Raw genomic sequence first — 23791 nt, 5'->3', positions numbered from 1 at the left:
TGCACCCCAGATCCAACCCCAAACCCCCCAGCACCCCCATATCCGCCCCTGCACCCCAGAACCAGCCCCGACCCCCCTGCACCCCAATATCTGCCCCTGCACCCCAGAACCAGCCCCAATCCCAAACGCCCCTGCAGCCCCATATCCACCCTCTGTACCCCAGAACCAACCCCAAACCCCCCTGCACCCCCATATCCGCCCCATGCATCGCAAAACCAGCCTCAACCCCAACCCCCCTGCACCCCTATATCCGCCCCTGCACCCCAGAATCAGCCCCAACCCCCCCTGAACCCCCACATCCACCCCATGCACCCCCACAACCCCCTGTGCACCCCCATATCCACCCCATGCACCCCACAACCCCTCCTGCACCCCCATATCCACCCCATGCACCCCGGAACCAGCCCCAACCCCAAACCCCCCTGCACCCCCATATCTGCCCCATGCACCCCAGAACCATCCTCAACCCCAACCCCCCTGCACCCCCATATCCACCCCATGCACCCCAGAACCATCCTCAACCCCAACCCCCCTGCACCCCCATATCCACCCCATGCACCCCAGAACCATCCTCAACCCCAACCCCCCCTGCACCCCCATATCCACCCCATGCACCCCGGAACCAGCCCCAACCCCAACCCCCCCTGCACCCCCATATCCACCCCATGCACCCCAGAACCATCCTCAACCCCAACCCCCCTGCACCCCCATATCCACCCCATGCACCCGGAACCAGCCCCAACCCCAACCCCCCCTGCACCCCCATATCCACCCCATGCACCCCAGAACCATCCTCAACCCCAACCCCCCTGCACCCCCATATCCACCCCATGCACCCCCATTTCTTCCCCTGCACCCCATAACCCCCGGTGCACCCCAACCCCCCTGAACCCCGAATCCCCCCCGTGCACCCCGAAATCCCCCCTTTGCACCCCACACCCATACTTACCCTGTGCCCCCCCAGGTCCTGGAGCTGCCCCCTCCATGTGGAACCCGGGTGCAGGTAAAGGGGGGGACACCCCAGGTTTGGGGTCTCCCATGACCCCCCTCCTGCCCCCCCCGGGCAGTGAAGGGGTTGGGGTCCCCCCCTCACTTTTCTCTCTCCCCCCCCCCAGGGCCGCCGCCCCCCCCAACCCCCGTGTACCCCCCAAACCCCATGTGCCCCCCCCATCCCCCCCTCCCAACCCCATGCACCCCCCCCCCGGGGCACCCCCACACCCACGGGGGACCGGGGCACCCCCCATACCCCCCTGGACCCCCCCGTATCCCCCAGGGCCTCCCCCACCCCATTGTGGGCCCCCCCATGCCCAATGGGACCCCCAGGGTGCCCCCCCCACCCTGGGATGCCCCCCCCCGGCCCCCCCACCATGGGTGCCCCCCCCTCTACCCCCCTGTGCTGGACAAGAAGGCGGCGAAGAAGATGAAGAAGAAGATGAAGAAGGCTCACAAGAGGCACAAGGTGATGGGGGGGGGTCACACACATGTGGGGGGCACTTGGGGGTCCCCAGGGTGCTCACGTCTCTCCTGTCCCGTCCCACCCCCCAGCGCTCTTCGTCCTCCTCCTCCTCCTCCAGCAGCGACTCCGATTGAGGCCACCACCAGGGGCCAGTGGCCACCTCCTGCTGTGGCCACCCCATGACCACCCCATGACCACCCCGTGTCCATCCCGTGTGCCCCCAGCCCCCAGGACCACCCGTGTCCATGGCCAGGCGTGACCAAGCGTGTGGCCAGCACCACCCAGGAGCATCTCTGACCTCCCATGACCACCAGCGTGAAGCCGTGACCAACCCGTGGCCACCTGGGACCTGCATCCATGACCACCCGTGACCACGTGGGACCTGCTTCTGTGACCATGCATGACCAGGCATGACCACCCGTGTCCAACCATGACCACCCATGAGCTTCTGTGTGCATCCGTGACCACACAGAACCATCCATGACCACCTGGGACCTGCGTCCATGACCACCCGTGACCATGTGGGACCTGCATCCATGACCATGCATGACCATGCATGACCACCCATGTCCAACCATGATCACCCATGAGCTTCTGTGTCCACCTGTGACCACACAGAACCATCCATGACCACCCATGACCTCATGGGACCTGCTTCTATGACCATGCATGACCACCCGTGTCCAACCATGACCACCATGAGCTTCTGTGTCCACCCGTGACCACACAGAACCATCCATGACCACCTGGGACCTGCATCCATGACCACCCGTGACCACGTGGGACCTGCATCCATGACCATGCATGACCAGGCATGACCACCCGTGTCCAACCATGATCACCCATGAGCTTCTGTGTCCACCTGTGACCACACAGAACCATCCATGACCACCCATGACCTCATGGGACCTGCTTCTATGACCATGCATGACCACCCGTGTCCAACCATGACCACCCATGAGCTTCTGTGTCCACCCGTGACCACACAGAACCATCCATGACCACCTGGGACCTGCATCCATGACCACCCGTGACCATGTGGGACCTGCATCCATGACCACCCATGTCCAACCATGACCACCCGTGAGCAACTAGGAGCATCCATGAGCATCTGTGACCACCCGTGACCATCACTGTGAAGACCTCCCATGACCACCAGTGTGAAACTGTGACCAACCTGTGACCACGTGGGACCTGCATCCATGGCCACCCATGGTCATGTGGGACCTGCATCCATGGCCACCCATGGCCTCGTGGGACCTGCATCCATGACCACCCATGGTCATGTGGGACCTGCATCCATGACCACGTGGGACCTGTATCCATGGCCACCCATGACCACCTATGACCACGTGGGACCTGCATCCATGACCACCCATGGCCATGTGGGACCTGCATCCATGGCCACCCATGACCACGTGGGACCTGCATCCATGACCACCTGTGACCACGTGGGACCTGCATCCATGACCACCCATGACCACGTGGGACCTGCATCCATGACCACGTGGGACCTGCATCCATGGCCACGTGGGACCTGCATCCATGGCCACCCATGACCACGTGGGACCTGCATCCATGACCACGTGGGACCTGCATCCTGACCACGTGGGACCTGCATCCATGGCCACCCATGACCACGTGGGACCTGCATCCATGGCCACCCATGACCACGTGGGACCTGCATCCATGACCACGTGGGACCTGCATCCATGGCCATGTGGGACCTGCATCCATGACCATGTGGGACCTGCATCCATGACCATGTGGGACCTGCATCCATGACCACCCATGACCACGTGGGACCTGCATCCATGACCACCCATGACCATGTGGGACCTGCATCCCTGACCACGTGGGACCTGCATCCATGACCACATGGGACCTGCATCCATGACCACGTGGGACCTGCATCCATGACCACGTGGGACCTGCATCCATGACCATGTGGGACCTGCATCCATGACCACCCATGACCACGTGGGACCTGCATCCATGACCACCCATGACCACGTGGGACCTGCATCCATGACCACCCATGACCACGTGGGACCTGCATCCATGACCACATGGGACCTGCATCCATGACCACGTGGGACCTGCATCCATGACCACCCATGGCCAAGCAGGACCTCCCTGGGATCTCCTGTGTCCATCCATGACCACGCGTGCCCAACCAGGACCTCCCATGTCCTGGTGCTCCCCCCCGTCCCCTCAGCCCACAGGCAGGCCTGGGTGCTGGGGGGTGCTGGGGGATGCTGGGGTGCCCCCGCTGTTCCCCAATAAAGCCCTGGGACCCCCTCATTGTGTCAGTGTCTCCTTTGTGCCATTGAGGTGGGGGGACAAACATGCAGCCCCTGTCAGCATGGAGGGGGGGAACCTGCCCTGTGGCCCCCCAACCTGCCCCCCTGCTTCCTTCTTGCCCCCGTTATTGCCCCACCTCCAGCCCCTCATGCCCCCACTACCTCCCATTGTCCTCTTCTTGCCCCCCTTATACCCCATGATTGTCCCCCTCCAGACCCCAATTGCCCCCTTCTTGCCCCCTGTTGTTGCCCCCATGCAGTCCCCCGTGTCCCCATTACTCCCGTTACCCCATTGTCATTTTCCTGCCCCCTTATACCCTATTATTACCCCCTTACACCCGTTATTGCCTCTCTTATACCCCATTATTGCCCCCTTATACCCTGCTAATGCCCCATTTATACCCCATTATTGCCCCTTTATACTCTATTATTGCTCTCTTTTTACACCGTTATTGCCCCCTTATATCCCGTGATCGCCCCCTTATACCCCATTATTGCCCCCTTATACCCCACTATTGCCCCTTTATACCCCATTACTGTCTTCTTTATACTATATTATCACCCTCCTTATACCCCGTTATTGCCCCCTTCATATCCCATTATTTCCCCCCTTATATCCTGTTATCGTCCCCTTTATACCCCATTACTGTCTTCTTTATACTACATTATCACCCTCCTTATACCCCGCTATTGCCCCCTTTATACCCCATTATTGCCTTCTTTATACTACGTTATCACTCTCCTTATACGCTGTTATTGCCCTTCATACCCCGTTATTGCCCCCTTATAGCCCATTATTGCCCCCTTATACCCTGATATTGCCCCCTTTATTCCCCATTACTGTCTTCTTTATACTACCTTATTGCCCTCCTTATACCCCATTATTGCCCCCTTATATCCCGTTATTGCCCCCTTTATACCCCACTATTGCTCCCTTTATACCCCAGTATTGCTCTCCTTATACCCTGTTATCACCTCCCTTATATCCCCTTATCACCCCCTTTATACCACATTATCGCCCCCTTTATACCCCATTATCGCCCCCCTTATACCCCGCTATTGCCCCTCTTCTATCCCGTTATCGCCCCCTATACCATTATTGCCCCCTTATACCCCACTATTCCCCCCTTTATACCCCATTACTGCCTTCTTTATACTACATTATTGCCGCCTTATATCCTGTTATCGCCCCCTTTATACCCCATTATTGCCCCTTATATCCTGTTATCGCCCCCTTTATACCACATTATTGCCCCTTATATCTGTTATCACCCCCCTTTATACCCCATTATTGCCCCCTTATACCCTGCTATTCCCCCTTTATACCCTATTACTGTCTTCTTTATACTATGTTTTTGCCCTCCTTATACCCCGTTATTGCCCCCTTTATACTCCATTATTGCTGTCCTTATACCCTGTTATTGCCCTCTTATACCCCGCTATTGCGCTCTTTATACCCCATTTTTGCCCCCTTTATACTCCATTATTTCTCTGCGTTTACCCCGCTATTTCCCCCTTTATACCCCATTATTGCCCCCTTATACCCCGCTATTGCCCCTTTTATACCCATTACCTTCTTTATACTATGCTATCGCCCTCCTTATACCCTGTTATTGCCCCCTTTATACCCCATTACTGCCTTCTTTATACTACATTATCGCCTTCTTTACACCCCGTTATTGCCTCTCTTATACCCCATTATTGCCCCCTTATACCCTGCTAATGCCCCATTTATACCCCATTATTGCCCCTTTATACTCTATTATTGCTCTCTTTTACACCGTTATTGCCCCCCTTATATCCCCGTGATCGCCCCCTTATACCCCATTATTGCCCCCTTATAACCTGCTATTGCCCGTTATACCCCATTATTACCTTCTTTATACTATGCTATCGCCCTCCTTATACCCCGTTATTGCCCCACTTATACCCCGTTATTCCCCCCTTTATACCCCATTACTGCCTTCTTTATACTACATTATTGCCGTCTTTACACCCCGTTATTGCCCCCCTTATTGCCCCCTTTATACCCCATTATTGCCCCCTTTATACCCCGCTATTGCCCGTTATACCCCATTATTACCTTCTTTATACTACACTATCGCCCTCCTTATACCCCATTAATTGCCCCCCTTATACCCCGTTATTGCCCCCTTTATACCCCATTACTGCCTTCTTTATACTACATTATCGCCCTCCTTACACCCCGTTATTGCCCCCTTACACCCCGTTATTGCCCCCTTATACCCTGCTATTGCCCCCTTTATACCCCATTACTGCCTTCTTTATACCCGTTATCGCCCCCGTTATCGCCCCCCTCTCCCCTCTCCTTGCCCTTTGCCCCTCCCCTCAGTCCTCCGCTCCGCCGCAGCGCCCCCGCTCCCCCGCTGCCGCTCTGCCTCTCCCCTCGCGGTCTCGGTGGTGCTGGGGGCGGGGCTCGGTGCCCGCTCTGTCCCGCCCGCCTCGCCTCGTTGGTACGTCCGTTTCCGGGGTCGGGCCGGGTGTAAATCGCGCCGCCGCCGCCGCCCCGCCCAGAGCCGCCGCGGCCGCCGCAGCTCGAGCAGCGCCGCCGCTCCCGCCGCGTCCGCCGCTCCCGCCGCCGCCCCCCCACCTTCCCTCCCTCCTCCCCTCCCTCCTCCTCCTCTCTCTCTTCCTCCTCCTCCTCCTCCCGCTCCCGCTCCGCCCGCAGCGCCCTTCTCCCGCCGCCGTTACCGGCGCTGCTCCAGTAGGCCCGACCCCCATCCCGTCTCCTCTCCCCGTTTGCCCGCTTTCCCCCTCCATCCGCTCCCTTCTCCCGCCGCATCGACGAAGCCTCGGCCTCGCGTACCCCGCTCCGGCCGCTCCCGCCTCGCGGCGCCCGGCCGCGCCCTCACCGCACACCGCGGCCTACGCGCGGCCTACTCGCGGCCTACCTAGGCCGCGGCCTGCGTGCGCGGCGCGGGGCCGGGCCGCCCGCGGTGGGGGTTGGGGGGGGGAGGGGGGGGGGGCTCAGCCGCTGCCCCCTCCCCCCACTGTAACCTCCCCCCCGCCCCCCTCCCCACGGCGGAGACCGGCCCGGGGGGGCTCGTGCGTCACATGGCGGCGACCCCCCCCCCCCAACCCCCCCAACCGGTACCGACGGGGGGGGGGCGGGGGGGGGGGGGGCCGTGATTTTTTCCTTTTTTTTTTGTTTTATTTTGCTTTTTTTCCCACTGTTTCTTTTTTTTTCTTTTTTCCATTTTTCACTTTTTTTATTGTTATTTTGAATTTTTTTCTCCTCACCGGGCCCGGTTTTGCCGCCATCGCGGGGGGGGGGTCTGTTCCCCTTCCCCGCTCCCAGGCCCGGTTTGCGGCTCCGGTTCCCTCCGGCCTGAGCCGCTCCGGGACTTCCCGGTTCCCCCCCCCCCCCCCCACGGCCCGGCCTGGTTCAGCGCCGCCATCCGGATGTGGCCGCGCTCGGGGCTCGGTTCCGTTCCCTTTCTTCCCCCCCCCCCCCCCCAGTCCCGGTTCGGAGGCCGGGATCGGAGCCGCCTTCCCTCTGCTTTCCCCCCCCGTTATGGTCCCGGAGAGTTATGGTCCCGGGAGCGGGTACGGAGCTGCTCGGGGGCCGTTTTCCCGCAGGGAAGCCGGGATCAGAGCGCCGGCTCCCGCCGCGGCTCCGCTTCCCCCTTTGCCTCCCCCCCCCCCGGCGCTTTGGGATGGGAAGGAAGCGCCGGGATCACCGAGCAATGCCCATGGGCAGCGGGCCGGGAATGGGACCGGGATCCGCGGCTCCCATGCTCCTGAGCAGCCCAGCTCCGGCTTCACCTCTTCCTTCCCTCTTCCCCTATGGCTGCCGGGCTCGGCTCCTGAGAGCCGCTTCCCAAAGTGGGAATTCCGGCCGGGTTTATGGAGGTTGAGCCCCGGTTTGTGCCTGTGGTTCCCTCTTCAATAAGAGCGTTAACCCGGAGCACGATGGGCTGGATCCCGCTGGATCCTTGGGGCTTGGGTAAACAAGGCCTGGAGGAGAAGCCGGGGCTGTAGGAAGTTTAATGGAATTCCCAGTTCAACTGGGGCCCGATCCCTGTGTTTTCCAAGCGGGGGAAGGGGGGGGGGGGCACACGTCGGTTGAAACCTGATCGTGTGCTCATGTGGCTTTATCTGCTTGGAGTAAAGCAGCTCGGCCCCGGGGCTGGAAAAGCATTCCCGGCACAGGGAAAAGTTGGGAATTCCGGGTTTCTCGTCCCCAGATGGGGTAAAGCCAGCAGGAAATGGGGGTTTGTTAGTGCAGGGGGAGGAAAACTCCTGGTCTAGATGAAGGGTTTGGAGTTCTTTGGAGCTGGGGAAGCCTCTGGAGGAGGGCAGGGGCTGAGAGGCCCCACTGGAGCTGGATCCGGGTGGAATTGAGGCCGGGAAGATGCCAGGCAGGAGCCGGGATCGCTGTGGATCAGGCTCTGCCATCGCCGCTGGGGAGAGGAGCATCCCCACACCCGCCGTGGGGGGGGGTGGGTGTTGAGGAAGGAGAAGGAGGCACAGAGAGGCTCCAATCCCATGGGATGGCTCCGGAACGGCAGGGAAGGGTTGGGACGAGCCCTCAATCCACCCCTGTCTTCCCTGTAGCTCCGCTCAGCAGTGACCAAAGCCCGGCTCGAGATGGACACCGGGGTCATTGAAGGAGGTTTAAATGTGACGCTCACCATCCGGCTGCTCATGCACGGGAAGGTACGTGCCTGTGGGATGGGGGAATGCCCCGTCCCGGCCGCCCCGGCACCGAATCCGCCTCGCTTGGATGCCTTGGAGCTGGCTGCGGGGCTTGGGAATGTCGGGATGCGGTCTTGGCACCTGGCTGCCTCCTGGGCAGCTCAGCAGGGCTTGGGGCAGCAATAAAAATCCCGGCTTTGGGAAGCAGGGCAGGAGCTTTGGGAGCAGAGTTGAGTTGGGGGGGGGGGGGGGCTGAGGCGCTGAGGAACACGTTTGGGCTCCTGAAGGGATTTGTTTAAGCTCGGAACACCCGGAGTTTGGGAAGCACTGAGTAATTCCTGCTTTTGTTTCCATGCCAGGAGGTGGGAAGCATCATTGGGAAGGTAAGTGAGCAGCAAAGCCCCGATCCCTGCCCCCCCGCCTCCTTCCCGGTGCCCCCCCCAGCCCCTGACGCCTTTTCCCTTCTCTCTCCCGGCACAGAAGGGGGAATCCGTGAAGAAGATGCGGGAGGAGGTGAGTCGGGAAATGGGAATCGCGGCGGCGCCGCGCGGGGCAGGCTGGGAAGGGAAGGCAGAGCCGGCGGGAAGCGGGGCCGGGAGAAGATGGCTGCCGGGAGGGATCACAGCAGGGAATCCCGAGGGAGGCGAGGCAGGGAGGAGGGATCAGTGAGGGGAATGCTGAGGCGGTGCGAGGAGGAGGGAGCACGGCTGGGGATCCGGAGGGATCCACGCTGAACGGAGCGAGGGAGGGTGGATCAGGGGTGGGAGTCATGAGGGATCCATGCTGAACAGTGAGGGAGGGTGGATCAGGGGTGGGAGTCATGAGGGATCCATGCTGAACAGTGAGGGAGGATGGATCAGGGGTGAGAGTCATGAGGATCCATGCTGAACGGAGCGAGGGAGGGTGGATCAGGGGTGACAATCCTGAGGGATCCATGCTGAACAGTGAGGGAGGATGGATCAGGGGTGAGAGTCATGAGGGATCCATGCTGAACAGTGAGGGAGGATGGATCACGGGTGGGAGTCATGAGGGATCCATGCTGAACAGAGCATGGGAGGATGGATCATGGGTGGGCATCCTGAGGGATCCATGCTGAACAGAGCAAGGGAGGATGGATCATGGGTGGGCATCCTGAGGGATCCATACTGAACAGTGAGGGAGGATGGATCATGGGTGTGGCATCCTGAGGGATCCATGCTGAACAGTGAGGGAGGATGGATCACGGGGTGGGCATCCTGAGGGATCCATGCTGAACAGAGTGAGGGAGGATGGATCCACGGGTGGGCATCCTGAGGGATCCATGCTGAACAGAGCAAGGGAGGATGGATCATGGGTGGGCATCCTGAGGGATCCATGCTGAACAGAGTGAGGGAGGATGGATCATGGGTGGGAGTCATGAGGGATCCATGCTGAACAGTGAGGGAGGATGGATCATGGGTGGGAGTCATGAGGGATCCATGCTGAACAGTGAGGGAGGATGGATCATGGGGTGGGCATCCTGAGGGATCCATGCTGAGCAGAGTGAGGGAGGATGGATCACGGGTGGGGGTCCTGAGGGATCCACTCTGAACAGAGCAAGGGAGGATGGATCACAGGTGGGAGTCATGAGGGATCCATACTGAACAGAGCAAGGGAGGATGGATCACAGGTGGGAGTCATGAGGGATCCATACTGAACAGAGCAAGGGAGGATGGATCACAGGTGGGAGTCATGAGGGATCCATACTGAACAGAGTGAGGGAGGATGGATCATGGTGAGGATCCTGAGGGATCCATGCTGAGCAGAGTGAGGGAGGGTGGATCACGGGTGGGAGTCATGAGGGATCCATGCTGAATAGAGTGAGGGAGGGTGGATCGTGGGTGGGGATCCTGAGGGATCCATGCTGAACAGAGTGAGGGAGGATGGATCATGGGTGGGAGTCATGAGGGATCCATGCCTGACAGTGAGGGAGGATGGATCAGGGGTGAGAGTCATGAGGGATCCATGCTGAACGGAGCGAGGGAGGGTGGATCAGGGGTGACAATCCTGAGGGATCCATGCTGAACAGTGAGGGAGGATGGATCAGGGGTGAGAGTCATGAGGGATCCATGCTGAACAGTGAGGGAGGATGGATCACGGGTGGGAGTCATGAGGGATCCATGCTGAACAGAGCATGGGAGGATGGATCATGGGTGGGCATCCTGAGGGATCCATGCTGAACAGAGCAAGGGAGGATGGATCATGGGTGGGCATCCTGAGGGATCCATACTGAACAGTGAGGGAGGATGGATCATGGGTGTGCATCCTGAGGGATCCATGCTGAACAGTGAGGGAGGATGGATCACGGGTGGGCATCCTGAGGGATCCATGCTGAACAGAGTGAGGGAGGATGGATCACGGGTGGGCATCCTGAGGGATCCATGCTGAACAGAGCAAGGGAGGATGGATCATGGGTGGGCATCCTGAGGGATCCATGCTGAACAGAGTGAGGGAGGATGGATCATGGGTGGGAGTCATGAGGGATCCATGCTGAACAGTGAGGGAGGATGGATCATGGGTGGGAGTCATGAGGGATCCATGCTGAACAGTGAGGGAGGATGGATCATGGGTGGGCATCCTGAGGGATCCATGCTGAGCAGAGTGAGGGAGGATGGATCACGGGTGGGGGTCCTGAGGGATCCACTCTGAACAGAGCAAGGGAGGATGGATCACAGGTGGGAGTCATGAGGGATCCATACTGAACAGAGCAAGGGAGGATGGATCACAGGTGGGAGTCATGAGGGATCCATACTGAACAGAGCAAGGGAGGATGGATCACAGGTGGGAGTCATGAGGGATCCATACTGAACAGAGTGAGGGAGGATGGATCATGGTGAGGATCCTGAGGGATCCATGCTGAGCAGAGTGAGGGAGGGTGGATCACGGGTGGGAGTCATGAGGGATCCATGCTGAATAGAGTGAGGGAGGGTGGATCGTGGGTGGGGATCCTGAGGGATCCATGCTGAACAGAGCAAGGGAGGATGGATCATGGGTGAGAGTCATGAGGGATCCATGCTGAACAGAGGGAGGATGGATCATGGGTGTGCATCCTGAGGGATCCATGCTGAGCAGAGTGAGGGAGGGTGGATCATGGGTGGGAGTCATGAGGGATCCATGCTGAACAGAGCAAGGGAGGATGGATCACGGGTGGGCATCCTGAGGGATCCATCCTGAACAGAGTGAGGGAGGATGGATCACAGGTGGGAGTCATGAGGGATCCATGCTGAACAGAGCAAGGGAGGATGAATCCCATGTGGGCATCCTGAGGGATCCATGCTGAACAGCGAGGGAGGGTGAATCACGGGTGACAATCCTGAGGGATCCATGCTGAACAGAGCAAGAGAGGATAGATCACAGGTGGGAGTCATGAGGGATCCATGCTGAACAGTGAGGGAGGATGGATCAGGGGTGACAATCCTGAGGGATCCATAGTGAACAGTGAGGGAGGATGGATCACGGGTGGGAGTTATGAGGGATCCATGCTGAACAGAGCAAGGGAGGATGGATCACGGGTGGGCATCCTGAGAGATCCATGCTGAACAGAGTGAGGGAGGATGGATCATGGGTGACAATACTGAGGGATCCATGCTGAACAGAGTGAGGGGGGGTGGATCATGGGTGGGCATCCTGAGGGATCCATGCTGAACAGTGAGGGATGATGGATCATGGGTGGGCATCCTGAAGGATCCATGCTGAACAGAATGAGGGAGGATTTAGCAGTGGTGGGAATCCGGATGGATCCGCACTGAACAGAGCAGGGGAGCTTTTAGCACTGTTGAGGGAATCCTGCTGGATGTGGGCTGAACCCAGAGGATTCCTCACTGTGGGAAGCGCTGCGGGCTCCATACCCAACTGAGCGATGGAGGGAGGGTTCTTCTCTGTGGGGAATCCTGATGGATCCCCCCTGCCCCAAGCAAGGGAGGGTCTGTCCCTGGCGGGGAATCCCTTGGGATCCCGGGGTGCTGAGGGCTCCTCTTCCCGCAGAGCGGTGCCCGCATCAACATCTCCGAAGGGAATTGTCCCGAGCGGATCATCACCCTCGCTGGCCCCACCAATGCCATCTTCAAAGCTTTTGCCATGATCATTGACAAACTGGAAGAGGTGAGTGTGCAGCCTCCAGCCCTTCCCTGGATGAGTATCCCCTTGGATCCGCCCCGGAGCACGCAGGAAGCTCATTCCCTAGGGATGAGCAGTGGGATGGGCTCGTTCTGCATGAGCCGCTGTTGTCCCTGTGGGGCCTCATCTTTGCTCTGCTGCCAGCTCGGACCAGGGATGACCCCTCCCTGGGCGCCCTAAGTGGTTGAGGGCTGGGATCCACAGGGATGTTCCTGGCCTGGAAACGCCCCAGAGCTCCAGAGGGAGCAGGGCCGGGAATGCCCTGGCTTGGCTCATCCCCTGCGCAGGAGGATGATTCCCTTCCGCTGCACCTCTGCTCCAGCCCTGCCGAGGAGGGGGCCTGGGGGTGCGGAGCTGCATCGTGCCCCTGCTCCTGTTGAATCGACTTCCAGGAGGGATGCTGGGCCTGGATAACCTGGATCCGGGCGTTAGAGCCTGCTCAGGGTGATGGTATTGAGCTTCCATCCCGCTCCACATCCTTTGGAAGGCGGGAGCGTTCTTGACCTGGGGCTGAGCCCCACAGCCCTCACCTTGCTTCTGGGGGTGAAAACCCTGTTTTCAGTTGGATTTGGGATCCTTCCCAATGGAGGAGGCGGCCCCGGGGCCTCACTGCTGCCCAACAGGAGCTGTTTGTGCTGTATCCCAAGCGCTGGAGATTTCCAAGTGCTCCCGGTCCCATCCCAGCTCCCACATTCCAAGCGCTGCGCTCGGAGTTAAAGCTTTATTTTAGGTCTGAGCCATGGCCTTGTGCCTCCTCCCCCTTCAGCACATGACGGCTGCCACCCGTGCCAGGCCTGTTCTCCCCTGCCTGCTCCTGCTCTGATCCCGGTGCCGGGAATGCGGAGCTCCAGCACAGCCCGTTCCCATGTGGGATGATGGGATGTGTCCCCCCCCCCCCCCCCCATTGCCACTGGGCTGGGGGGAGAAGTTAAACCCCCCCTTTCCACGCAGACAACACAGAACTTGGCTGCTGCATCCATCCTTCCCATGCCATTCCTGGGAACAGGGCCGGGATATGCCCAGGGTCACCTTGACCTGGGCTGTGGTGCCAGGATCATTTCCTCCCCCCCACATCCCTGTGAGTGCCTCCTCTTCCCTCCCGCAGGACATCAGCAGCTCCATGACCAACAGCACGGCCGCCAGCCGGCCCCCGGTCACCCTGCGGCTCGTGGTGCCCGCCAGCCAGTGCGGGTCCCTCATTGGCAAGGGAGGCTGCAAGATCAAGGAGATCCGAGAGGTGCGTGTGGAATTCCAGGGCGCCCCGAGGGATCAATCCATGCCCCAGCCCCAGCCTGGCATCGCTCCTTGGGAGCTCTTTGTATTTTTAGTGCTGGTGAAACCGAGCCTGGGGCAGACCCTCCCCTTCCCAGCACTGGATTCCTGCTCCCTGCTTTCCCAGGGCTCTTGGTTTCTCCCTCTCTCCAGTGTTTTCCCACTTGTTGGAAGGAGGGATCACGCTTCCAGGCCTCAGTGGGTGCCATTTAACCCTGGTCCCTGCCCCCCCTGGGCTGTGATGGGTTAACTCTGCCCTGCTGCACCCAGACCCTCCTCTCCTGCCCCGGGCTCCCAAATAATTTCCAGCTAGGATTAAAGGATTTTGATGCTGGGAGGGGGGGCTGGCTATGTATAACCCTGCTGCAGGCTTTGCTGCTGAGGTCACAGCCCTCCCCAGGCCCTCACAGCCTATTTTTACCCCTGGCCAGAGCACGGGGGCACAGGTCCAGGTGGCCGGGGACATGCTGCCCAACTCCACCGAGCGAGCCATCACCATCGCTGGGATCCCACAGTCCATCATCGAGTGTGTCAAACAGATCTGCGTCGTCATGCTGGAGGTAGGGCCCCCCCTTCCTGCCCTCCCACCTCCCCCTGCCGGAGCTGGCTGTGTCCCGTTGGGAATGCAGGGATCCCTCCTGCCCTCGCTGAGCTGCAGCCCTCCTGGCGAGTGGAAAACGCTGAGGAGGGACAAATGGGGGGGGATAAAGGGATAGTGGGGATTACAGCCTCCTTTCTCCAGGTGAGGCTTAAACCAGTGTTGAGCCAGGCCTCTAGAGCTGCCTGGAGCAGCGGGGTCTTGCTGTCCCTGCTCCTTGGGTGTCCTCCTGCTGTCCCTGACATCCTCTCTGCTCCTTTGGTGTCCTCCCTCAGTCCCTTGCCCAGCATGGGGAAGGAATGGGGTTGCTCTGCCTCCTCTCAGAGGGCTGATTTTGAACCCAAAGCAGAGCATTGTTGTACACAGCAGCATTCTGCTGTCCCTTGTCAGCCTCTGTGCTCCTTGGGTGTCCTCCTCCTGTCCCTTGTCACCCTCAGTGCTCCTTGGGTGTCCTCCTGCTGTCCCTTGTCACCCTCAGTGCTCCTTGGGTGTCCTCCTGCTGTCCCTTGTCACCCTCAGTGCTCCTTGGGTGTCCTCCTGCTGTCCCTTGTCACCCTCAGTGCTCCTTGGGTGTCCTCCTGCTGTCCCTTGTCACCCTCAGTGCTCCTTGGGTGTCCTCCTGCTGTCCCTTGTCACCCTCAGTACTCCTTGGGTGTCCTCCCTCAGTCCCATGCCCAGCATGGGGAAGGAACTGGGTTGCGCTGCCTCCTCCCAGAGGGCTGGTTTTGAGCCCAAAGCAGAGCTTGAATGGGCAGGGTTCAGCATCCTCTGTACCCTCTCTGCTCCTTGGGTGTCCTCCCTCAGTCCCATTGCCAGCATGGGGCAGGAATGGGATGCTCTGCTCCCTCCCAAAGGGCTGGCTTAAGAACCCGAAGCAGAGCATCTGTGTGCGGGGTACAGTGTCCTGCTGCCCCATGTCACCCTCTTTGGTTCTTGGGTGTCCTCCCTCAGTCCCATTCCCAGCATGGGGAAGGAATGGGGTGGTTTTGCTCCCTCCCAAAGGGCTGATGCTGAGCCCAGAGCCCAGCCATGCTGTGCAGGGCGGGGGGGGCATGGCCGCTGCGGTGCCGCTCTGTGTGACTCTGCTCTCTGCCTGTCCCCAGTCTCCCCCGAAGGGTGTCACCATCCCGTACCGGCCCAAGCCATCCACCTCTCCTGTCATCTTTGCAGGCGGTCAGGTAAGGCCTCTGCTCTGCTCCCGGGGTGTGGGCTGGGATGGGATGGGACTGGGGGGGTCTCACCGTGGCCAGTGCACGTCGGCTGCTCCACGGGCCTGTCACCCACCGGCCTGAGCCTCCCAGAGCCTGCTCCAGGGAGGGATGAGGGCAGGGGCGGGATGGGGGGGGGGCCCGAAAGGGCTGATGTGGGGGGTAAGAGGAGCTGGCAAAGAGCCCTGCGCTGAGCCAGCCACAGCACCCCAAAGCCCCGCGTGGTGGCAGCAGAGGGGGAATTGGATCAGGCCAAAATTCCAGCGGCCAAATGCAGGCTCTGCCCCATCCCTGGGGCTGGCTCCGAGGCCTCGGTGTGACCTGGTGTGGGTGACCGGCCCTGAGGGGTTTGGGGGGGGGCATGAGGGGGGGGGGGTGTTTTGGGGTGCAAAGGCCCCTCGTGTTGTGGGGTCGGGTTTGGGTGCGGAAAGGCTTCGTCTCACTCGAGGGGAGGGTGCAGATAGGAGTAGGCATCAGGTGAGGTGGGGATGGAGCTGGGCCAGGGAGCCGCTGCTACCTGCACGGGCTCCCTTGGGTCCTGTCTGCTGTAAGGCCCTGACCCCCCCGGCCCTATTTGGGGTGGGGGTTGCTGCTGGGGGGGGGAGGTCCAGGCTGCTGGGCAAGGCAGGAGGCTCAGGCCCGGGTGTGGGTGATGCACTCCCCACCCTGCAGTTCTCAGGGTTGCCTTAAGGCTTTGGGAGGCACAGACCCCACGGATACTGGTGCAGACGCATCCGCTGGCAGGGAGATCCCTTGGGATGGGCTCCGGCACGGCCTGGAGCCCTGAGCCAGCCCCGGGGGCTGCTATTGGCATTCCAGAGGCAGGGAATGGTGTAGCTGCTGCCGGCCTCCCCCCCCCCCCCCCCACCGAGCCAGCCCTGACTCTGCTCCCCCCCAGCCCCTCGCCAGGCTGGTGCCACGCTTGATTTGGGGACCTCCTCGCATTGGCCTCCCCCTCCCCAACCCCTTCACCCTCCCTGCCTCTTCCTCCTCCCCTTCCCGATCCCGGTCAGCCCCTTCCCACCTCTCCGAGAGCTTCTCCTGCCGCTCTGCACCCCGGGGGATGCGCCTGCTCTGGCCGGTACATCCCTGTGTGTGTGTGCCCCCCCCCGAGCCCCTTGGCAGGGGGGGTCTGTACCGTGTGTTCCCCCCCCCCGCCTTCCCCATTAGAGCAGTGAGGAGCAGGCTTCCCATGGCCACGCATCTCTTCCCTCCCTTTCCCCCTTGTCTTCTCCCCCCTTTTCCTCCTCTTCCATCCCTGTTCCCCTTCGGCCAGGCCGATGCAGCCGCCCGGGCCCCGCTCCCGGTGGTGTCGCGTCTCTGTCTTTGCAGCTCAGAGCCGTGCTTTTAGAGCAGGTTTAGCCCTCGACCAGCAGAGCTCAAGTGTCGATGTGACTTTGGTGTTAGCGGAAGGTTTCGGATTGACAGCCCTGGAGACTGAAGTCCTCTAATTTATCCACAGGACAGGTACAGCAGCGGCACTGCGAACTACCCCCCCACCGCCCCAACCTTGTGCCTCAACACTGACTTGGAGGGACCACCTCAGGAGGTGAGAGGGGAGTTCAGTCTCCACGGCCTGTTCAATCCTTGGCCTCTCTGAGACTGCCAACAAGGGTGGCATCCCCGTCCCCGTCCCCCAAAAACCCCGTCATCCCGGTGGCTTTTGTGCTGTGGACTCCTGTCCACTGGGAACTGGACTCTGAGCCCACCAACCTCTCCTCACGCAGGCCACCCGGCAGCCACTGCATGGCAACGAACTTGGGCCAATTCCAGCCTGGGCTGCAGTTCTTCCGGTGACCTGGAAGTGAGGCTGTGTACCCCCCTCTCCCCCTCCTCTCCCACCCATCCCCAACCTGCCCGGCCCCCTCCAACCCACCCATAAGACTTAGCCAGCCAGGCCCCAGCCAGTGACTCCTCCTTTCTGGGTAGCTTCAGGAGGCATCTGAAGTCTGTGGCTGTCCCTTAACCTCAAGACATGGAATTGTGGCAGGTCAGGCGCTCAGCCTCGTCCCCCCCGTCCCCCCCCCCGACCCGAATGCCTCTCTTTTGCCTTGTCTAGCATCAGTAGCCAGCTCCAGCATTGCCTCTAGCTTGCCCGGCGACGTTTCCTAGGTGTGGAAGTGACGAGAGGACTCGGATTGGGAATTTTTTTTTGGAATTGGCATTGGAGGGGGGTTGGTGGGGGGGGTGGAGGTTTCTTTGGGCCGGGCCGAGGAGGGGGCCAGGAGCTAAGCAGGGCTGGTTGGGGTCTTGGAGCTCTTCCCCTGTCGGCGAGGGGGGGGTGCAGGGCTAGAAGCATTGTTGGACTCCACCACACCATAACATCTTCATCAAGATCCCAGCCCGTTGTGTCGTCTTCTCTTTTGATTTTTTTTTAATTTTTTTTTTTGTCTGCCACTTTGCTGTTTTGTTTTTGTTTTTTTTTTTTTTTTTTTGTTTTGGTTTTTTTTTTGTTTTTTTTTTGGGGGGGACGGCAACCAAAACTGGCCATTCCCGCCCCAAAACGCCACCTCGAGGCCAATTTGAGGCTAGAAACTGCTTGTTCCAGCATTGATCCGTCCCCTGCCTCTCCCTGCCCCACTTCCCTCGCCCCGGAGAACTCTCCACTTGGCTCTCTGACTTCCTGGCTAGTTGAAATCTGTCTGTCCCTGGGTGGCTGTCCGATGGTTGTTAATAGGACTGTTTTCCTCCTTTTTGTAGGCCTATACCATTCAAGGACAGTATGCCATTCCACAGCCAGATGTAAGTTTTGTTTACAACTTCTTGTCCTAAAATGCACCCCTTTTCCTCCTCCCCCCGTTCCAAAACGTTCTCCGTGCTCTCTCGACTCGAGCCGTTGGGGCTGAATGATCTGAGCTGAGCTTTCCCCCCCAAAAAAGCTCACCCTCCTGCAGCCAGCTTCACCTGGCCTCAGGTCCCTCCTTTTGCCTTCCCTCGCCCCCTTTCTGACACTTTCCTCCCCTCTCCCTGCTCCCAGATGTCATTTTTTTCCCCCCCCTTCCCTCTTCCCAGCTTGGCCATTTCACACCAGCTCCAGCTTCTCCTTTGCCCCCCCCCTCCTTAAACCGGGCACGCAGCCCCTCGGGAGGAAGCCAGACCAGCACCCCATGGGTCACTGTCTTGGTGGCTCTCCCGAGGCACTTGGGGACAAGGAAAAGGGGGGGTTTGGGCCCAGCCCAGGCTGTCCCCAGCCTGCTTGTGGGGGGGGGACCCTTTGGCATTCCCACCGGCGCTGTTGGCCACCACCATCCTCGGCACCATGCTCATCCCGTAGGGCTGATCTCTGCTCCTGGCACCCTTAGAGCAGTCACTGGGGAGGGGGGGGGAGTTTGGACACAACCAGGCCAGGGAGGAGAAGGGCTTAGAAAGAAGCTGGGCTATAAAAGAGCTTCTCTGGCGGCTGGACCGAGCCGGTCTCCATCCCCACATCCCCCCCTGTCCCCCTCCTCGCTGCTCCCTGCATGGCGCGGGGCAGACCCTGCCCTCTCCTCTCTGCTTCTGTCCCTGAGCTCCTCTCCCGCCTCGCTTCACCAGGGGGTGGGCACAGCCCTCCCCAGCCCACCTTGGCCTGGAGCCTGCCCCCTCCATGGGGCCGGGGAGGGGGGCCCGGTGCCACTGGCAGTGTCTGTGTTGATGTGCGGAGTCCTGTCCCCCTCCCCGCCTCCCCCGGGCTTGGGAAATGGCTAACATCAGCCTTTCTCTCTCTTGTCTTCCCCTCCTCCTCCTCTAGCTGACCAAGCTGCACCAGTTGGCAATGCAACAGTCACCCTTTCCAATGTCTCATGGCAACACTGGATTCAGTGGTATGGAAACTCCTTCTCTCTTACGTGTGCTAAGCGTGGCTCAGGCTCCTCGGCACGGGGCCTCACAAACAGCCCAAAACCAAACGTGCCCCCCCCCTCCTCCATATTCCCCCCCCCCCCCTTCCAGCTCAGCCTGGCCTGGGGGTGACTTTGGTACCGGCCTCTGGGGGGGCCACAGGGGGGTAAGAGGCAGAACACCACCGAGAAGCAACCGCCGAGCAGGCAGGGCCTCCGTGCTGCTGCCCTTCCTCTTCACCCTCATCCTCCACAGCTCTGCCGATTCATTTGGAGCCCCCCCCTCCCCGGACCTGCAGCACCCCCTCATTCCCCTCTGGCTGCTCCAGTCCTGAGCAGGCAACTGTTGAGTTGTGCCCCCCCCATACCCCCCAAAATCTGCTGTAGATCTGCTAAGGTGGCTAAAATACCCACTTGGGGCTCTCAGCTGGAGACGGCCGAAACTCATTGTCCCTTGTATCTTGACAGGCATTGAATCCAGCTCTCCAGAGGTGAAAGGCTATTGGGGTAATGATTGAACACCAAAATGTGTAGTTATTCTCTCGTGTATGGATCCTGCCTGGGGTCTCCTGCTCCCTCTTAAACACCCCCCGCCTTTGTGCACGGATGGGAGGGGAAAAGGGGGGTTCAGGGGAGCTTTAGACGGGCTGGAGGTACCCCCTGGCAGTGCAGGGACTCAGTGGAGAGCAGCAGGGCTCGGTGGAGGCCTCGAGCCCCCTCCTTTTACCCTCAGCCTTGTGCTGAGGGGGAGCAGTTCCCCCCCACCCCGTGCCCAAGGAGCTGCTGGAGCCATTTGCCTGCACTTACTGCTGGTGGCAAAGGGGGGACACCCAGGTTGTGTCCCCACACTGCTTCCACCCCCCCCCCCATAGCCCTGGGGTGAGGGCTGGAGCCTCCCACCTCTCCCTGTAGCAGGGAATGAGCTGGGAAAGGGGGGAGAAAAAAGTCTTTAAAACCCTTAAGACCCCATTTATGACCCATGTGGAGCTCCACTGGCCGGCGTGGGGCTGTGGTGGTGAGGAGGAGGAGGATGAGGAGGAGGAGCAGGGGGTAGCGTAGCCCTTCAAAGCTGGTGATGGAGCAGCACGAGCACATTGCTGGGCGCCTGCCCTGCCTGCGAGGAGCATCTGTGGTGCCATGGAATGAGGGCACAGGGATGCAATGGGGAGAGAGCTGGGGATGGGGACACGACACGGACACGCAGCAGGAGGCGTGGGGAGGGTGCAGTAACTCACAGCTCTGCCCTTGCCCTCCGGTCTTGAATCCACCTCCGAGGGAGCCCCGAGGCCGCAGCAGCCGTGGGTCCGTGGGTGCTGCCCCCCTCAACCTCTGCCGCTTTCTCCCTGTCTCCCGAGCAGGTTTGGATGCCTCCGCTCAAACCACCTCTCACGAACTCACCATTCCAAATGATGTGAGTATCCCGGTGGGATCCAGCCCGCTGCTTCCTCCTTTAGCCATGGGGATCTGCCCTTCCAGCGGGGCGGGGGGGGGGGGAGCTTGTGGCTTCAGCCCTTAGGGTTTCCAGCCACGTTTTAGGGCAGGAAACCCCCTTTGGGAGATGCCTGTGGAGCCCAGTGGGGTCCGGGGTGGGGGGGGGAAGAGGGTGTTGGATGCTCTGGGATGCTAACGGGAGCTGCTTCCCCCGCAGTTGATTGGCTGCATCATCGGGCGCCAGGGCGCCAAGATCAACGAGATCCGTCAGATGTCGGGGGCTCAGATCAAGATTGCCAACCCCGTGGAGGGCTCCACCGACCGCCAGGTCACCATCACCGGCTCGGCCGCCAGCATCAGCTTGGCCCAGTATCTAATCAATGTCAGGTGAGCGCCAGCACCGGGCCCGGGGGCCTGGGAGGGACTGGCACCATTGGGGTGACGGTGGGGGGGGATGCGGTGGTCCCAAATCCCTGCTTCTCCTGCTTTTGGTCCCTTTCCCCCCCACTTCCCTCTCGTGCTGTCCCGTTTTTCCTCGTGCTGTCGCTTCCCAGCTTGTGGGAAGCTGGAAGGGCCTGGACCTGCTTGGAATAGGGTCCATAAAGGTGGTTTAGGGCTGTGCTGCTTCCATCCGGTGCTTGTGTGGTGAGGGCTGATCTTTGGTGGGTGATAGAGGAAGGGACCCCCCCCCCCACCTCCTTGAGCCAGCTCCTGGGCAATCCCAAGCATCCCACTGCGGGATGCCAGGATCCCAGGGTGCTCCCAGCCGTGCCGAGGCCGCGTCCTCCCCTCTTCCCAGCCCCTGGAGCTCTGGATGGAGGCGAAGGGCCCGTGGCAGGGCCGTGCCCCCCCCCGCTCCGTGCTGCCAGCTCCATGCCAGGACCCGCTGGGATTTTCCTCTCCTTTTTTGCCTCGCGTCGATGCCCCCAGCGCCATGGGGGGTCCCTAAGGCGAGGCCGGCCCGACGGGGTCCCCGTTCCCCGCGCTGGGCCCTGTGTGTGCTGTGCTGCTCCCTCCCTGCTGTTGCCCTTCCACCCACCCGTCGATTTTGGGTTTTTTTGTCTTTTTTTTTTGTTCCTTTTCTGCTCTGTTACAGTCTAGAAAGCGCTAAACCCTCCTCCCAGGCAGCCTCCGCCACGGCCCCTGACCACCTCAGCATCAACCTCTCTCAACCCTCCACCCCTTCTTCTTCTTCTTCTTCTTCTTCCTCCTCCTCCACCACCACCACCACCACCACCACCCCCTCGCTCGCCGCAGCGGCGGCCTCCGAAGCACCCGTCAGCCTCCCCAACCCTCTTCCGAGTGCCCCCTGTGTCTCCAGTCTGCTTGGCATGAAACCCGTCCCTCTCCTGGCTCTCAATGTGGTCTCTGCTGCTAAAGGCGCCTCGGCTCCGGCCGTGCCGGGTGCCCCTAACAAACTGAAAGCGGAAAAACAGAGGTTTGCTCCTTACTGAGCCTGCTGGAGCCTTGAGAGCCCCAGCAGCTGGAGAAGCCCGAGGGGAACCCGGGAAAAAGCCCTTTCCCCGCTGCCTTGGGTCCTTTTTGGCTTCTCCTCTTCCTCTTTGGAGCGAGGCCGTGCTCATCCCTCCCCGGGGGTTTTGCCGGGGGAGAGATGATTTCCCCTCCTAGGGAGCCATTAACTCCTCCTGCTCCTGCTGGCTTGTAGCTTTTTTTCCTTACGATTTCCTCTCCTTTCTTCCCAGTTTTTAGTTGCAATCGTGCTTTGTGGAGGGGGGGGTGGGGGGGTGGAGGGAGGGGGTCGTTATGGAATAAACGACTTGGGGCGGGATTTAATCCTCTTGGAATGTCTGTACCCTGTAATAAAGTTGCCACGGTGAGAATCTGCTCTGCTAGATCTGTGCTATGGGAGGGGGGGGTTGGGAGCCGGGGGGGGAGCCCCCATCGCCCATAGTAGGGTGCTTTCACCCCTAGTGCGGTGCCCCCCCCCCTTTAAATAGCAGGGAGGTGGCTGCTTGGTGCAGGTTTGGGGATGCTGGTGCTGGCCCTGCTTGCTGGGGGGGATCCCCCCCAATTGCATCGTGTGTGCCCCCCCTTAACCCTCTCCATGGGGGGGTTCCAACCCTTTCCCTCCTTCCCCTTGCGCTGCTGCACCCCAGGGTGCTTTGGGTGCCCTCCTCCCGCCCCCACCCCTTCCCTCTGGATCCAGCCCACTTGGAGCCCCCCCCTCCTTGTTCCGCTGCCCTCCCTTTGCTGCTTCTGCCTTGTACCCCACTTCCCCCTATGGGGCTCCCCCCCAGCAGGGCACCTCCCTATGGGGCTCCTCCTTCCCTTTCCCCCCCCAGCCCCACTCTGACGCCCTTTTCTTCGTTGCAGGCTCTCCTCGGAGACCGGGGGCATGGGAAGCAGCTAGGGCCCGCCGCGGAGCCCGGCCTCGCACCATCCATCTGTGTAGCCCCTTTAGAGCCAGCCCCAGGTTTCCAGAACCTTAGTTTGGACATTTTTGGGTTTCCGGTTCTCCACCACTCACCAGGTTGAGTTGTTTGGGATTTCTCTTGGTTTCTTGATGATGATTTTTTTTTTTTTTTTTTTTTTCTCTTCCTTTATCCCCCATCCCCCTCCCCTCCTTTACCCCCCCCCCCCCCCCAAAGCATCAGCGTTTTAACTCCTCCGGTCACCCGCTGAGCCCAGATCTTAGTTTTATAAAGCTTCTCTCTCCTCCCAATGCTCCTCTCTTTGGTTTTCCTCCTTTCCCCCCCCCACCCCCGTGTGCCCCGGCGCTGGGGGAGGGGGGGGTGGGGGGTAGGGGGGGGGTGGGGATGTGGGGGGAGGGCAGGGCACGGGAGCCCTCGCTCCATGGAACGGCAGGAGACTTTTTCAGGAAAAGCAGTTAATAAAAAGATGGACGGGAGCTTTGTCCGTGTGCCCCCCCCCAGAGCACCCCTGTGTGCCCT

The 23791-nt window shown here is 60.5% G+C and overlaps 2 protein-coding genes across 14 annotated transcripts; one reads left to right on the top strand and one right to left on the bottom strand.

The window, feature by feature from the left end:
• Positions 1-1513: 1513 nt before the first annotated feature.
• On the bottom strand, positions 1514-3751 carry LOC133263930 (uncharacterized). Its single transcript, XM_061443818.1, has 7 exons — positions 3589-3751; positions 3401-3509; positions 3230-3341; positions 2816-2947; positions 2578-2683; positions 2183-2318; positions 1514-1844 (listed from the first exon to the last, which is right to left on the bottom strand). Exons 1-7 carry the CDS (start codon positions 3644-3646, stop codon positions 1514-1516), a joined length of 984 nt encoding a protein of 327 aa, XP_061299802.1. The 5' UTR covers positions 3647-3751.
• A 2624-nt stretch (positions 3752-6375) lies between these two features.
• Positions 6376-23386, top strand: PCBP2 (poly(rC) binding protein 2). Of its 13 annotated transcripts, none has more exons than XM_061443831.1 (16): positions 6376-6485; positions 8338-8439; positions 8778-8801; positions 8899-8931; positions 12421-12537; positions 13658-13789; positions 14256-14384; positions 15526-15600; positions 17093-17179; positions 17358-17423; positions 18331-18372; positions 19361-19433; positions 19917-19955; positions 20807-20859; positions 21097-21266; positions 21976-22382. In XM_061443831.1, the coding sequence occupies exons 2-16, from the start codon at positions 8371-8373 to the stop codon at positions 22331-22333; spliced, it is 1467 nt and encodes a 488-aa protein (XP_061299815.1). In that variant the 5' UTR covers positions 6376-6485; positions 8338-8370; the 3' UTR covers positions 22334-22382. The 13 variants fall into 13 exon arrangements, with proteins under 13 accessions (XP_061299815.1, XP_061299805.1, XP_061299804.1 ...); XM_061443830.1 differs by lacking the exon at positions 21976-22382 and adding an exon at positions 23214-23386 and having other exon boundaries at positions 6385-6485; XM_061443821.1 differs by lacking the exon at positions 17358-17423 and having other exon boundaries at positions 6380-6485; positions 21976-22377.
• Positions 23387-23791: the final 405 nt, after the last annotated feature.

This window comes from Pezoporus flaviventris, unplaced genomic scaffold (assembly GCF_033815535.1).
Source record: "Pezoporus flaviventris isolate CSIRO_AGI_PZ_B2104156 unplaced genomic scaffold, CSIRO_AGI_Pfla_v1 ptg000536l, whole genome shotgun sequence".
NCBI lineage: Eukaryota > Metazoa > Chordata > Aves > Psittaciformes > Psittacidae > Pezoporus > Pezoporus flaviventris.
Note: the sequence above shows the minus strand (reverse complement) of the source record. Positions and strands in the feature narration are given on the sequence as shown.

Bases quoted from the DNA above. Each gene is read 5' to 3' on its own strand.
- LOC133263930 (XM_061443818.1), bottom strand. From the start codon at position 3,646: ATGGGAGGTCCTGGTTGGGCACGCGTGGTCATGGATGGACACAGGAGA. The intron at 3,342-3,400 runs GTCATGGATGCA...TCATGGATGCAG, and splicing joins ATGGATGCAGGTCCCACATG to GTCCCATGTGGTCATGGATG. The intron at 1,845-2,182 runs GTGGTCACGGGT...GCATGGTCACAG, and splicing joins GTGGTCATGGATGGTTCTGT to AAGCAGGTCCCACGTGGTCA.
- PCBP2 (XM_061443831.1), top strand. From the start codon at position 8,371: ATGGACACCGGGGTCATTGAAGGAGGTTTAAATGTGACGCTCACCATC. The intron at 15,601-17,092 runs GTAAGGCCTCTG...ATTTATCCACAG, and splicing joins TCATCTTTGCAGGCGGTCAG to GACAGGTACAGCAGCGGCAC. The intron at 17,424-18,330 runs GTGACCTGGAAG...TCCTTTTTGTAG, and splicing joins CCTGGGCTGCAGTTCTTCCG to GCCTATACCATTCAAGGACA.